Below are 14,389 nucleotides of genomic sequence, written 5' to 3'. Positions count from 1 at the left end.
CAGTAAAAAGGGGTCTTGTCTTTCTGGTACTAGCTTACAGTGTTGTTCATCCATTTAATACGATCAGAGATACAGACTGTTCATTAGAAATAAACTGAAAAAGAGAAGCTAATGTTTAAATATATACATACCAGAGATTCAGGAGGAGAAACATAGCACATCTAAACAAGGCTCACTTGTATAAAGAAAAAAGATAATTTGGGAGTTGGGTAGTTCAGTTGGAACTGCATTAAGTTGTAACCATTAGCTTTGATTGCATGTGGTCATGAATAATAAGTGGAAGACTGAATAGATGCACTTTCCAAAAGGTAGTTCTTCTAAATGCTTTATAACAAACACATTTTGGGAATTTGTTTTGGTCCCCCTGATTTTTTTAATGTTTCTACATAGAAGGATTAGTAAATACTCCTGGGATGCTAGAACTACAAAGTCATATAAACTTTTTTTTAACGATGTAGTTTTTAATTTAAGAAACAACATACAGAAGTCAATGGTTTTTTAAAAAAAGATGCCATTTTGTATAAATGTTTAGATCTCTCGTACTTGGTCCTGAGAGATTAAATATATATGCTAGAATGTTGGCTCATTTTATTGAGCAACTTGCACTTACTATCACTGCTGCCATTTATTAAAGCCAATTATTTAAGATTGTTCCCTTGCAGCTGAAACAGATGAGACTCCTGAATAAACTGTTGCATCTTAAAGGAAGAACCTCAATTTTCATTTATTTTAACTGGTCATATATAGCGCATGTCAGTAATACTGTTCCACTCCCCTGTAAGTGAATTGACCAGTCAGTGTCAAATGAAATAGCAATAACAGAAATGAGCAGTTTATCACATACACATTGTTGCATTTGTTAATTGTTATTGCTATGAATTTAATGTCTGTGTGGCCTCTGAAAATTTTAAGCAATGCAGTCTGCAACTTTTTAATTCTGCTTAAAATTTGAATTCTAGAGTAGTAGTCTTGTTTGTCCTGTACACAGCACATTCATGACCTGGGGGAAGAAATATACAACAAAGGGTGTAAATTTAGAGGACATAAGTTTGGGGAACCCATCTACTGTCAAAGGTGTGAAGAGAGTGAATTTAGAAAGTGTTGAAGAAAATGGATACACTTATGCAAAAGTATCTTATGCAATGTAATTTAATAGTGGCCTCATCACTTCAGTTTTTTATAAGATGTAATCAGACTAGTCCTTATACTGATCAAGAAAAGTATCCAGGAGATGAAGCTGATAAACTTTTAAAAAGTAATATCCGATAGCTGTTCAGAAACTAAACGTATTGAGGGAGCAAAAAGCAGAAAAAAATGATCATATTATCATAAAAAGGGCTATTGAAACTATAGTGGGACTGTTCACTGTATGAGGCCTAAGATAGTGAGGGCATTGAAGAATCACATACAGTCTAGAAAAGAGTAGCAAGGGTGATAAAAGATGAGGAAATAACATTATTATTTTAAGGAGTGTACCTTTTAGATTTAGATCCTGATTTCTGTGCTTTACCTCATTCCAAATCCTGATTTCAAAATTAAAGTTAAACTTTGGAAAGTGTTCTCACATGGCAGAACACCATCTGACCTGGGTTGTTAGTTGCTGTACCGCAGGCTAATCAGGTGGTCAGTGGCTGAAATTTCCAATGCTGGCTGCTAATCAGCTTGCGAAAAAAAAGGCCCTCATCTGACCAATGGCCATTCAGTGCTATCACAACAGAGTTTGCTTATGTGCCTGCCATAGCCTTGTCAGTATAGTTTTTTTTTAAAAAAAAAAACTTAGTATAAGCTTTCAATTAAGGAATGTGATGAAACGTGAATTGAAAATGTCACTGATGCATGTCAGCTGTTTTGAATTAGAAATAAAAATATATTTTTATTTTAGCCCCTTTAAGAAACAACTTTAACATAAACCTCTCAGTTTTGTGTAAGATACTCAAATTTTAAGTTTACAAATAAAATTAATACTTATACCATAAAAAATTGCAGTGGCTGTGAAAGTGTAAGAAATGAGGAGGAAAATTTGAAATAAGTAGGAGAAGGAGCCTCAAAGAACATGCAACACTCACTCAAAAAATGTACTTAAATATTTTGTATTTGCCCTACTGTTCCCTTTTTGCGGAAAATATAAATGCTTTTTATTTTATTTTATTTTATTTATTTTAAGAACTGTAACGGTTTGGAGCTTATTCATATGTCCCAGGGCATCTGTTATCCTTGAGTCCTTTTAAAATTGGGAGCCTTAGTTGTAAGTCATATTCGTGCTCCTATCATGTGCCCTACTTGAAATTGTATATGTCTTCATGCCTATTAGGCAAGGAGGCAGACAGGAGAGATCCGGGGTCAGGACAGGACCTGGGAGGAAGGTGGGCTGTCTGCATCTGTCATGTGTAAGGCTTGAAACAGTCACCTACAGGGAGCATGAGCCAGCTGTGGGGAAGCCTTGATTATGCAGGGAGGGGAGCCCTAGAAAGAAGAGCTTTAGGGACTGTTAACCCAATGAGTGAAAGGCAAACAGAAGATCCTGAGGGACACTGAGACTCGTTTGGGTTATTTTGGTTTTGAATTTTGTTAATAGGGAGAGCGCTGAGAAAAGAACTAGAACGGTATCATTTGGGGGTGTGATTTCACCTTCTTCCAGGTGGCACATCAGCCATCGAGCGTAAAACACTCTACCTTTACCACCAGAGAGAGTAATTTTAGCCATGCTTGCTAAATATAATGCTTGCTGGATGTAAGCAGCTTTGGATAAAAACTTTTCAGCACCAAAAAGAAAGTAGGTTTATTTTTCTTTTTAGTTTAGTCACATATTTACAACAGACGTTCTCTAACATAGGCCTCGTCTATCGTACAATCAGGCCAGGAGATCTTTCTACGTTTGTCTCCTAACCTATGGTTGGTTACTTAGTTCTAATTTTTAGTATAATGTTTCAGAACCATTCTGAATCCTTAGAAGTACATTGCAATATAGTGTGTAGTGTGTATTTTTTTCCCAGTCATTTGTAACTCTAATCACATCACTGTTTTTCTGGTCTAATATATTGGACTATAAATTCAGCCCCACCATTTTTCCTTCTTATTGCCATTTTAAGTAATATGCTCTTGCAGGCTGTATTCATCCTGTGCCCACTTTTTAATCTTTCAAAAACAACAACAAAAAACATTAAAAAAAAAACAAAAAAAAACCCACCTCTGCTCTGTGGATGCTTTTTCTGGAGGCATTGAATCAGGAATGTTTTTCATATCGGGCCCTATCAGCTTAGCCAAGCCATAAAAATAAAGATCTCTTGATGTAAGCAGCTTCTCCAACAACTCAGAGCGCTTTTAATATTGCCCTGTCAAATCTATTTACTTCAGAGAGAGGAAGCAGCACCTGACAAGAGAGTACACTGTCTGGTAAGCTTTGGCGCTCCGGGGGATGCTGGCTTAGTTTTAGAAGGCAAGCTTCATTGCCTGCCCCATCACCTGAAAATTTCTCATTTTCTTCACTCTGCAGAAACATGATACTGGATAGAGTCCTACTCGGTACACAGTCAACTCACATGGTATATTGGGAATTAAGAGGACTTTAACCTGTCTCCATTTATTTACCAATATCAGATAAGGATGTTACCATAAATTGAAAATAATATGGGTTTAGTGTCTGGAATCTGTGTTACTTATCCTGTTTCATAATAAAATAATTTCTCTCCCTCCCTTATGCTATCCCATGTTCAACTTTAGTGGCCTAAATTCTCTTCTGATGTGACTCCACTTAGTGGACAGTGAAGAATTTGGTGCCCTGTTTTCTCTTCATATTTGTGTAGTCTCTGCATGCTCACATGTGTGTGTCATGGTGGGGAAAGATGTGCATATCTTTATTTCTCCGAAGAGAGAAAACTCTGCAATATAATTAAGATTGAAATAATATGCTGACTTCCAAAAAGGAGTTATGGATACATAATTTTCTTTGAGGGAAGGGAGTGGAGTAAAAGAAAAGGTGAGGGAACTTTTCTTGGATGTTTTGAATAGGTCAAAGGAATTGGAATAACGATGAGCTGCCACAGTTCAAAGGTCTAATGCAGTGGTCCCCAAACTATGGGGCATACCTCCTTAGGGGGGTGCAGAGGAATGTTCAGGGGGTCGCACAGTTGGGCCTCGGGCCAGCCCCCAAAGGGGGTGAGGAGGGAGTGCTACCCAGCCCTGCTCTGGCCCCAGCCCCACCTCCACTCCGGCCCCAGCCCAGCTCTGCCCTCATTCCCTTTCCTTTGCCAGACTAGCTCCACCTCTAGCCCCAGTTCCTCCCTCATCTCCAGTTCTGCCTTCAACCCAAGCTCCTTTGCTGAGCCACTGTGCAAAAATAGAGGTGGGCACGGATAGATTCCATTACTGGTAAAGGGGGGTGTGACAGAAAAAATTGGGGCATCACTGGTCCAATGGGTCACTTGTAAATGGGGAAGGAAATGTTTGGGTTGTGGGGCCTGGGAATGGAGTGAAGAAAAGGAAGGGACAAGAAGAAAATGGGAGGATTCTAAATGATAGGAAATTAATAAAATAGTAATTAGTATAACTCTTTCCTAATTTTAAGTCTTTCACTTATATGTAATAGTTAAAAACTGTGGAAATGTTGAACAAAAGTACACGGTATAATGAGTAAAAATAATGAATAAAATAAAACAAATGTTGATAAATGCAAAAAACATAATCCCAACTATACATATAAAATGATGGGGTCCAAATTAGCTGTTACTAGCTGTTACCAAGGAAGAGATCTTGGAGTCATTGTGAATAGTTCTCTGAAAACATCCACTCAATGTGCAGGGGCAGTCAAAAAAGCTAACAATGTTGGGAATCATTAGGAAAGGGATAGATAATCAGACCAAAAATATTGTATTGCCTGTTTATAAATCCATGGTACGCCCACATCTTGAATGCTGTGAGTTGATCTGATCGCCCTATCTCAAAAAGGATATATTGGAACTGAAAAAGATATTGAAAAGGGTAACAAAAATGATTAGGGATATGGAAAAACTTCCATATAAAGAGAGATTAATAAGACTGGGACTTTTCAGATGGAAATGAGATAATAGGGGGGATATGATAGTGGTCTATAAAATCATGACTAGTGTGAAGAAAGTAAATAAGGAAGTGTTGTTTACTCTTCATAACACAAGAAATAGGGTTCACCAAATGAAATTAATAAGCAGCAGGTTTAAAACAAACAAAAGGAAGTATTTCTTCACACAATTCAGTCAGCCTGTGAAACTCCTTGCCAGAGGATGTTGTAAAGACCAAGACTATAATGGGGTTCAAAAAAGAACTAGATTAGTTAATGAAGGATAGGTCCATCCCATCAATGGCTATTCGCCAGGATAGGCAGGGATTGCTGATGGCTCACTTGATGATAACCTATTCTATTCATTCCCTCTGACATTGGCCACTGTTGGAAGACTGGATACTGGACTAGATGGACCATTGGTCTGACCCAGCATGGACTTTCTTATGTTCTTAAAAAAATGCAACAAACTTGTACTTCCCCATCCCCTTATTTTTTTGAGTATACTGCCTGATCCTACAAACATGCACTTGAGTAACTTTACTTACACAAGTAGTCCCTTTGAAGCCAGTAGGACTAATTCATGAGTAAGTTTGCTCACAGGCAAAAGTGTTTGCAGAATAGGACCCTTAGATTGTATGCTTTTTGAATCAGGAACCAGCATGGCCAGTACTTAGTAATTTTTACCTGCTAAATAAATAAATAAATACAAATGATAAAAGTTAAAAATTCTCCTCCCAGCTTGTCTTTTCATTGTGTCCCTTCTTGCCAGAAGGGCTCAGGAATGAAACTGAGCTCACTTCAGTCTGACCTCTCTCTCTCTCTCTCCTATCTTTGTCTTTGGAGGGTCAGCTTCTCGCCGATGAATTATACAGGATGATAAGATCTGCCAGCATGCCCGTGCTTTGGATAGCAGTTGTGGCAGACAGGTCTTTCACAGGGGAGTAGGGGGAACTTAGGCTGAAAAGCAGTTCATGCAACAGCTTGTCGATAACAAAAGTGCACTTAATCAGCTAGAGCATATTGGCATGCTATTTGTCCCTTTATCCAAGGTCTGAAGGGCAAAATTGGGATAATCGAATTGTACACAGCCAGAATTCTGGGATACAGAATATCAGTACTCAATGGCCAACAGTCTCAATATTGTCAGGATCACCCTGAATTTCTGCCCTCAGTTCTTGGGTCCAGCAACCTACCTGTCTTCTAATGCAGTGTTTCTCAACCTTTTAAGTAGCAAGTACCCCCTAACTTCTGAAAATTTTATTAAGTACCCCAACACTCAATTTTCCATGGGATTTTATATTTACAGACTAATGTGAGCCATCTGTTGGAAGAAGGGCTGAGTATATAAGACTGTGATATGACAGATGTCAGATCTAGTGTGGGTAGGGTTACCACCTTTATACCAGGGGTGCACAACTCAAGTGTGTGCCTGGGTTAGAGATGATGTTGGCCAAAGCTAGGAGGCTTTGAGCAGCATGCCATTGCTGAGGAATATAAAGTGCCACGCCAAATTTTTTGCCATAGATTTGAGAGGAGGAAGGGGTGAGAGAGAGAGAAACAGGAAAAGAGGGTAACTGGTGAAATCTGGGGCTGTCATGGCTGTCAATTTCACTGTTCAGTTAAAGCTGTGAAATTGACAAGTTTTCTGGGCACTGGGCTTTGAGCCAAGGAGAGGGCAGCCACCTGGGCAAGTTGTAGGCGGCTGCCTCCTGGCTGTCAGCCTGGGAGGTGGGTAACTGCCATTCAATCCGAGCTGGGACAGAGGAGGCTTCTGTGCCAGCTGGGACCCAGGGATGTGGGCAGGCAGCTGCTGCCTGTCTTCAACCTGGGGTGCTGGAGGCTGTCCCTTGGCTCAAGCTGGGGTGCGGGTGGCTGTCACCCAGCTGCGAGCCCAGCTCACAAGACGCAGGAGGCTGCCGCCCGCCTCCCCCCAGAAGCTGGGAGCTGCGACTGGGCGGGAAGCAGGCAGCTGCTGCATGCCTTCCCCAGAAGACGGTGGATGTCACCTGCCTCCCAGCTGGGACCAGGCGGAAAGCGGGTGGCTGCAGCCCGGCTTCCCGGGACTGTAGTGGCTGCCGCCTGCCTCCCAGCTGGGAGCTGTGACCGGGTGGGAAGCAGGGGGGCTGCCGCCTGCCTTCTCCAGAAGTCGGCAGCTACCACCTGCCTCCCCTTAACTCTGTTTTTCCCTGGGTATCCCTTGCCTGTGTCTCATGTACCCCCACAGGTTGAGAAACTATGTTCTAGTAGAGAGGTTTCTCCTGTGGTTCTGACCTGCAGGGACCGCTCTTGGAGCTACCTTTCCTGCTCTTCCTTTGTTTTTACTTCCCAGTGTTGGCTTCCTTGCTTTGTGGTAGTGTAGCAAACTAGAAGTGGAAGATAGTTCACCAAGGGGGTGGAGGTATTCGCCAGCTTGCAGCAGCAGTAGAAATTTGAAGTTCGTGAAATTTTAATTATGTGGCTCTCATTAGTAGAGGTAGTCAAACTGCTAGAACGTTGAGCATTGGTTTGAAAATATGCCATTGAATGGCTTTTGTATCCTGCATTGTACTAGTAGTTATTTTCAATATGTAAAAGCATCCTTCTGTATAGTTTCTGCCTAATTTTTTCAAGTGGGCATTTTATCAAAATAAAAAGTAAACTTGCAACAAAATGCTTTTCTTGAATCTTAATTTGGGGCCATTTTAAAATGTATGGATTTTCTTCTGTCCATTCACTTTTATAATATTCTGAAACAGAATTGTTCTGGCTTTGGTCCAAGGACAATCTGTTATGAGTGTGCCAAAAATGTGATAAATGCTAATTAAATGTAAAATAATGATTCAACTGTGACATTTTAGCATAGAAATTAAACACTATGCAAACCCTTGCCTAAGGAAAATAAATTGTAAGAAACTATACTAATTTTTAGTGATGATTAAGTTTTCTTTGATTTTCATTTCCATGTCTAACCAAATTTGAGTTTCACTTTTATAACAGACATTTATTATTGGACAGACATTTCAAACAAGATTTAATTTATATTAATGAAAATAATTGCCATTATTGCTTTAGAAATGTGAAAATAGAGTTCGACATACAGAATGTTTGTTTTTGGTTGAACGTAAAGAGGATTCAAAGAGAATTGGGGAAATAATAATTTGGCCCCACAATCTAGATACCAGTATAGCACTGGTAATTACACATCCTACTATTTAGGACTATGTGATGCTTTTAACTTGCAACTTTGGGTTTTTCCATCATTTGACTGGGAAGAAGTAAATCTGTGGTGGGAGGTGTTTTGCCAATTTGTTGTTCAATGAAGATACCATTCTGAGAGCCCTCTGTCCCTAAGATGGCCCCGGGAGAGAAGATTTGAGATCTCTTATTTTCACCAACTGATTCATTTGGGACCTGCTGGGGTTTGTTTGACAGGTTGACCTTGTTAACTTGCTTGTTAGATCTTTAATAATATGTTGATAGGTTTGGCAGAATTCAGTGGGGTTTTTTTGTTTTGTTTTTTGTTTAAGTAATTTTGACAAATACTATTGTTTACTTTTAAGCATTTTTTTCTATTTTTACAAATTAAATTTTTACAGTGGGGAAAAAGTATAGGGGGCAGACAATATGGGAGATTAGACCATAATTGTTTAATAGTAATAGCTGATGAGATTAAAAAAGTTAAAGCTTTATAACTATTAAAACACAAATTGTCAACATCACATATCAAAATATACAAAGTAAATATCCTGAAATGAAACTGAGTTCCCAAGCAGCATTTTTTCTTTCTTTGCATATCTGTACATTTCAGGTTTTATTGATGGAAATATTTTTCATTGGTTTGTGCATGTATGGTGAAATCAACGTTTACCAACAATAAAAATCTCATCCTTGCAAGCCTAGCTGTTTGACCTTGCATGGGTGTAGCTGGAACAGAAGCTGAGTGATCAGCCAGGCAGCTTCCAAGTAAGAACTTTAACAGAGAATGCTGGGAAAAGAATTGGCCTTTGGTATTTTGGATTACATGTTTCTGCTTCGCGTAAAGGTTGGCTATTAAAACTAGGAAGAGACAGACCTTAGAGACAAGTCACAGACCTTAGAGACATGGGCTCATTATGAGTCTTGTTTATTTTTGTTTGGCTAAAATAAACATGTTCAGAAGGAAGATCTTAAAGATCATGTTGAGAACTTTTATGGGCCAACATAATGAGCAGGTCAAATATCTCTTTATGCCTGTGTGCTTTTCAGTGGATAGTGGTGGCAAAGTGTATAAGGCTACTCTGAACCCACTATAACTATGGCAGGTTCCACAAAGTAGTTTTTAGGGCAAGAAGTAACTAGGTGGCTTTGATTCAATGAGATTAATGTTTTTATTGAATAGGTCCATCACGTGTATATGCTTTATTTGATTAATCTGAGTTGAGCTCTGATTTGGGGGACTTCTTGATACCTCTCTATGCAGTAACAAGAAATTGAGAATCATGATGTAAGTGGGTTCTCAATGGGGAGGTCGGAGAGAACTTCAATAGTATTGTTTAAATAATGGTGGTCTCTTATTGCTTACAATCTTTTGTTCTTAATTGGTGCCCTCTTTCGACCATGAGTGCTTGTAGTGTTTTAATATATCAATTTGTGTTCTAAAAGGACTTTGTTTCTGTTGCAAGGTAATCAGTAGGTTCAGTTGGTTACGCTCCACTCTCTCACGGGCTGGTATCTGAATTTATATTGTGCCTTTCATCTTGAAAGATCCCAAAGCATTTCACCAATTTTTCATTGATTTACAAACTACATATATTGCGATCATGAAATGCAATTATATCTGGCATAAAGTGCAATAATAGTTTAATAGTACACAACCACATTGCAAGATTGGAAATGAAGAATACAATCTCTATTTGATGCTGTGGGGGCAATTTAGATAGGCAGAAGTATCTGAAAAATCAGCTGAGCGAGAATTTAGCCATGATACCAGGATTAACAGCATGTATACATTTGAAAATGCCATGCAATTATATATCACCACAAGTGATAGACCTCAGCACTGTATCCTCCAAAAGACAATGCTTCTAGTAGTATGTAGCCCCAGCAGCATAATAGGGCACTGGTTTATTTTTGATATTGTGCGAGAAATGTTCCCTATTGTATTAACACTGCTTCCTGAAACACTTAGGTGTTCCTTGGATATCTCTCATTCAAGTACTGACCTTATCTAGTCTGATACTGTTCAACTTGCAAGATCTGATGGGATCAGAGTTCTGTAGCAGTAAGTTGAGATAATTTCTGCAGCCCAGCGTCTCCCACAATTCTGATACATATTGGCTATTTCCCTCTTGTCTGCAGTTTCTGGGGGCAATTTAAAGCTGTAGTGCAGCCTGTGCTAGCCATGTCCCCTTCTCTAGCTCACTGCCAGATCTTCTGGCTCCATGGCAGCAGTTCACTGGTAGTGTGCTTTGTTCCCAACTATTTCTTTGCAGCTTTAATCATTTGTTGGGTAGTAGTGAGCCATTTATACTCTGTTTTCCTCCTCCCAAGGATTGGGTAAAAAGCAGTGTGGTGGTCTCAGCCACCTGGATCCAGCACTGCAGCACCTCTTGGCTGGATTCCTTTGTCCCCATTCAAGTATGGCAGAGCTGTCTCACAAACACAGGGCTAAATCACAGTGGTGTTCCCTATATGAGGCAGCTTTCACAGGCTCTTGTCTTCAGAGAACAAATTATGCCCTGCCTATTCTCAGCCAGCTTTAGCCTCACATTGTCAGGGCTGGGGGTTAGGGTCAGATGGGTAGTTTGGTTTCCCCCTAGTTCTCTGAGGAGCCGTGACTCCAGTGCAGAAAAACCCAATTGGGAGACACATTTGGCTACATCTTGGATGGTGGTTTACTCCAAATAAATCCTTTGCTCTTTTAAATTCATAGGCTGTCTCTTGTTTGAGGGAAGATTGGATAAGATCATGACAGACATTGCTTCCAAACCGGAACTGTCCCTTTCCTGTCCACATGGTGCCTCGAGAAGGGACAACAGGCAAAAATACTCCTGTCAATCCTCACAAAAGCGCAAGCGGAAAGAAAGCAGGGTCACTGGGGAAAAGCCTGGAGCCGCAATTGGGTAGCAAAACCAGGGATGATAGCACCACCTGTAAGAGCTCACTATGACAATGAATGAATGTGCCTCAGTACTGATCTGAATCTGAGGCAGAATTTTTCAGTTCTGAAAGGCATGGTCTCTGTCAACCACAGACAAGTGGGTGGCAGAGGTAATGAGTTGTGGCTACTCCCTTGAACCCAGGACCCTACCCCATTCCTTCTTTATCCAGTTCCCCATCTCAAGCAACCTCATCAAACATGAGTTGATACTAAATGAAATTGTGCGTCTCTTTGGAATAGGAGCAATGGAAAGGAAACAGCCAGAAGAAATGTTCTTAGGGCTGTAGGTCGTATTCTTTGTTGTCCAGATGGGTATGTGGGGTGAGGGTCAAGAACTGTCCCTGGACCCTTAATGGCTCAACAAATGGATGAAGAACATAAAATTCCTAATGGAAACCCTAGCCTCAACAGCAGCATTTGTGCCCCACGGGGATTTCCTTGCTTCAGTGGACCTAGCAGATGGGTATCTACACATCTTCAGATGTCCATGCCAGCACTGCCTACTGAGATTTATGTATGGCATGGCCTGCTACCACTACAATATTCTGCCATTTAGTCTTTTGTCAGCCCCCATGGTCTTTATCAAGATGCGGTGGTAGTCATAGCCAACTCTGATATACCTTCATGGATGACAGTTTGTTCAAAATCTATAACCAGCATAGCACCCTGCAGTGCCACAATTTGGACACTGGAATTTTTTCAAGCGCATAGTTGTGTGATATTAACAGCATGTCTACATTAAAAACTGAAGTTGACCTATGTTAAGTTGACTTACAGCCACCGCATTAATTACTGGTGTGTTTCATTCCACACTGTCCTCCTTCTGTCAGTGTTGTGCATCCTCACCAGGAGCGCTTCCACCGACTTAAGAAAGGCAGTGTGAGGAGCTGAGAGCCTGGGCTCTTAGCTTTGCACGCAGCTCCCCACCAGGAGTTGGGTTCCCTGCTCCCCGCCAAGAGCCCGGGTGCTGCCTGCATGGCTCCCTGCTCCTAGCCAGGCTGTCCCGCCACCCTCCAGGTCCCCGTTCCCCACTGGATGCCCAGCCACCCTGAGGCTCCCGGCTTCCCACTCCCCACTGCACTGAAGCTCCTGGCTCCTTGCTGGGAGTACGGCTGTCCCTTTCTCCCTGCTCTCTGTTCCCTGCAGGGAGCCAAGGGCTCAGGGGGCAGCCCAGCTGGGAGACAGGAGTCAGGACCCCAGGGGACTGCCCGGCTTGGAGCAGGGAGCCAGGACCCTGGAGGGCAACTAAGCTCTACCTGGAGCCAGCCACCTGGCTAGAGCCATGAAATTGACAAGAATGACAGCCAACAGCCAATGTAAGTAACCTGCAGTGTGCACATTGCCCTAACTACACCAGCAGACGCTCTATACCTCTTGTGGAGGTGGAGTTGTGATGTCGGTATAGAGGACACTTACATTGGTAGGAGCAAGGCTGTAGTGTGTACATTGACATAGTTAGGTTGACGTAAGCTGCTTTATTATTGTAGTGTAGACTAAGCCTTTTTCCTGGTGCCTTCCACAAGAACAGCTCACTTGAGTGGACATATGCACATATGTGGCAAAAATCTACTCATCACTGGACAGATTCCAAAAAATCTGGAACCTGATATTTTTGTTGGTAAGGAACACAAGGTGTTCAGCTTCTGGGTCCTCTGGTTTCATGTATAGGAATTACTCTTGGGACAAGATGTGTACAGAAGATTCTCCTGAATTTCTGGAACCATTTACTGGAATGTGTATGTGATCAGGTGCTGATACCAAGCCAGGTACTGGTCTCCCTCAGATCATGGGCAGTAGAATGTCTTTTGATGTTCCTTTGGGATCCACAGATGCTCACAACAGATACCCTGAGTCCTAGGTGTACTTTCCATTAAGGTGGTATTTGAGGTTTCATGGAAAGGAACCAGTACATCAACCTCCCAGTGCTCCGACTTGTCAGTCTACGAGGTTCCAGAGCCATCTTAAGGATAACCATATTTTGGTTCACTTGGGCAATGCTACCACTGTGGCATATTTCAGTAACCAAGGGGCAACTTGGAGCTCAACTCTACATGTAGAAGCAGTGGAGATGATAGAATGGGCAGAGAAGAACTTCACTTGCATAAGTGCAGTGAACACAAAGGGAGAACTGAACGAGAAGACAGACTGTCTTAGCAGACATGCAGTCAGGAACTCAGAATGGTGCTTGAATTGGGAAGTCTTCAGCCCGATTTAACAGAAATACTTCCTCCCAGTAGTTGACCTGTTTGCCATCTGCTAGAACAGAAAGCTGCCAAAGTACTTCACTAGGGAAGCAGATCCCAGGTCCCTAGAGATGGATACTCTTTCACAAAGATAGCCACAGGGCTTACTATATACAGTTTCACTTCTTCCATTTCTAGGAAAGGTGATAGGAAAGATGAGGAGAGAGGAAATAAAGATTTCCACACTGGCCAAGGAAACTCTTAATCGCTGGCCTGTGGTTGACTTGCCATTAGAACCTTCATTGTATCTACAAGTGAGGCCAGACCTATTCACCAAGATCACATCCTCCATCTAGACCCACACTGTCTACAATTGACAGCATGGCTATGGAGAGGAAAGCACTTAATCATGCTCTGGCTATCCCCCAGAGTGATTGGGATTGTAATGTTGATGTCTGTCTGAGGTAGAGTAAAAGCCTACTCTGCCATCTGGACAAAGGTTAGCTTGTGATGTCAAGTAAACAAACACCAAGGACCTCGGAAATCCAGATATTCTGGACTTTCTTCAGGATAGTGTGGACAAAGGACTTTGGTCCAGATTTGTAGTGTTGGCCATAAGTCACACCTCATATGCAGGATCCTCAGGTTTCTTGGCAGACAATCTTCAAATACTCAGATTTCCCAGACCAGTTAGACTGGCTAGACTTATGGTCAGACCAGTCTTTCTTTCTTAAATGAAGCTTAGTTCTGGTGCTAAAACTCCTAACCTCACACCTGAACCATTTACATCGGTCACACCCTTCTATCTACCCATAAAAGCCTGTTTCTTGGTTGCTATCACATCTGCTAAATAAGTGTTGGAGTTAGAAGTTTTATCCATGCAGGAACTTTGTGTGCTCCATGATGATAAGGTAGTATTAAGGATCTCAGAATCTTTTTTGTTAAAGATAAACTCCTCTTTCCATGCCTCACAGGAGATCATCCTTCCTTCATTCTGTCCAGAGCCACAGCATCCTACAGAAATGCTGTGATGTAATCTGGATGTTCATAGAA

The 14,389-nt window shown here is 41.4% G+C and overlaps 1 protein-coding gene across 3 annotated transcripts in view; it reads left to right on the top strand.

Moving 5' to 3' along the window:
- Positions 1-14,389, top strand: part of TEX10 (testis expressed 10) — a 99,776-nt gene that overhangs the window by 70,425 nt on the left and 14,962 nt on the right. The window contains exons 12-13 of one of the 3 annotated variants that reach the window (XM_067569821.1): positions 3,355-3,393; positions 3,494-3,697. The exons of 1 other annotated variant lie outside the window; for it this stretch is intronic. In XM_067569821.1, the coding sequence (XP_067425922.1) occupies positions 3,355-3,393; positions 3,494-3,511 (57 nt within the window). In that variant the 3' untranslated portion in view covers positions 3,512-3,697. Of the gene's footprint in view, positions 1-3,354; positions 3,394-3,493; positions 3,698-14,389 lie in introns of those variants that run through there. One more of the 3 variants, XM_067569822.1, reaches the window with a different exon arrangement.

This window comes from Emydura macquarii, unplaced genomic scaffold (assembly GCF_026122565.2).
Source record: "Emydura macquarii macquarii isolate MOO-44397 ecotype Brisbane River unplaced genomic scaffold, CSIRO-AGI_Emac_v2 contig_2948, whole genome shotgun sequence".
NCBI classification, from domain to species: Eukaryota; Metazoa; Chordata; order Testudines; family Chelidae; genus Emydura; species Emydura macquarii.
The sequence above is the reverse complement of the archived record's forward strand: the minus strand, read 5'-3'. Positions and strand labels throughout refer to the sequence as shown.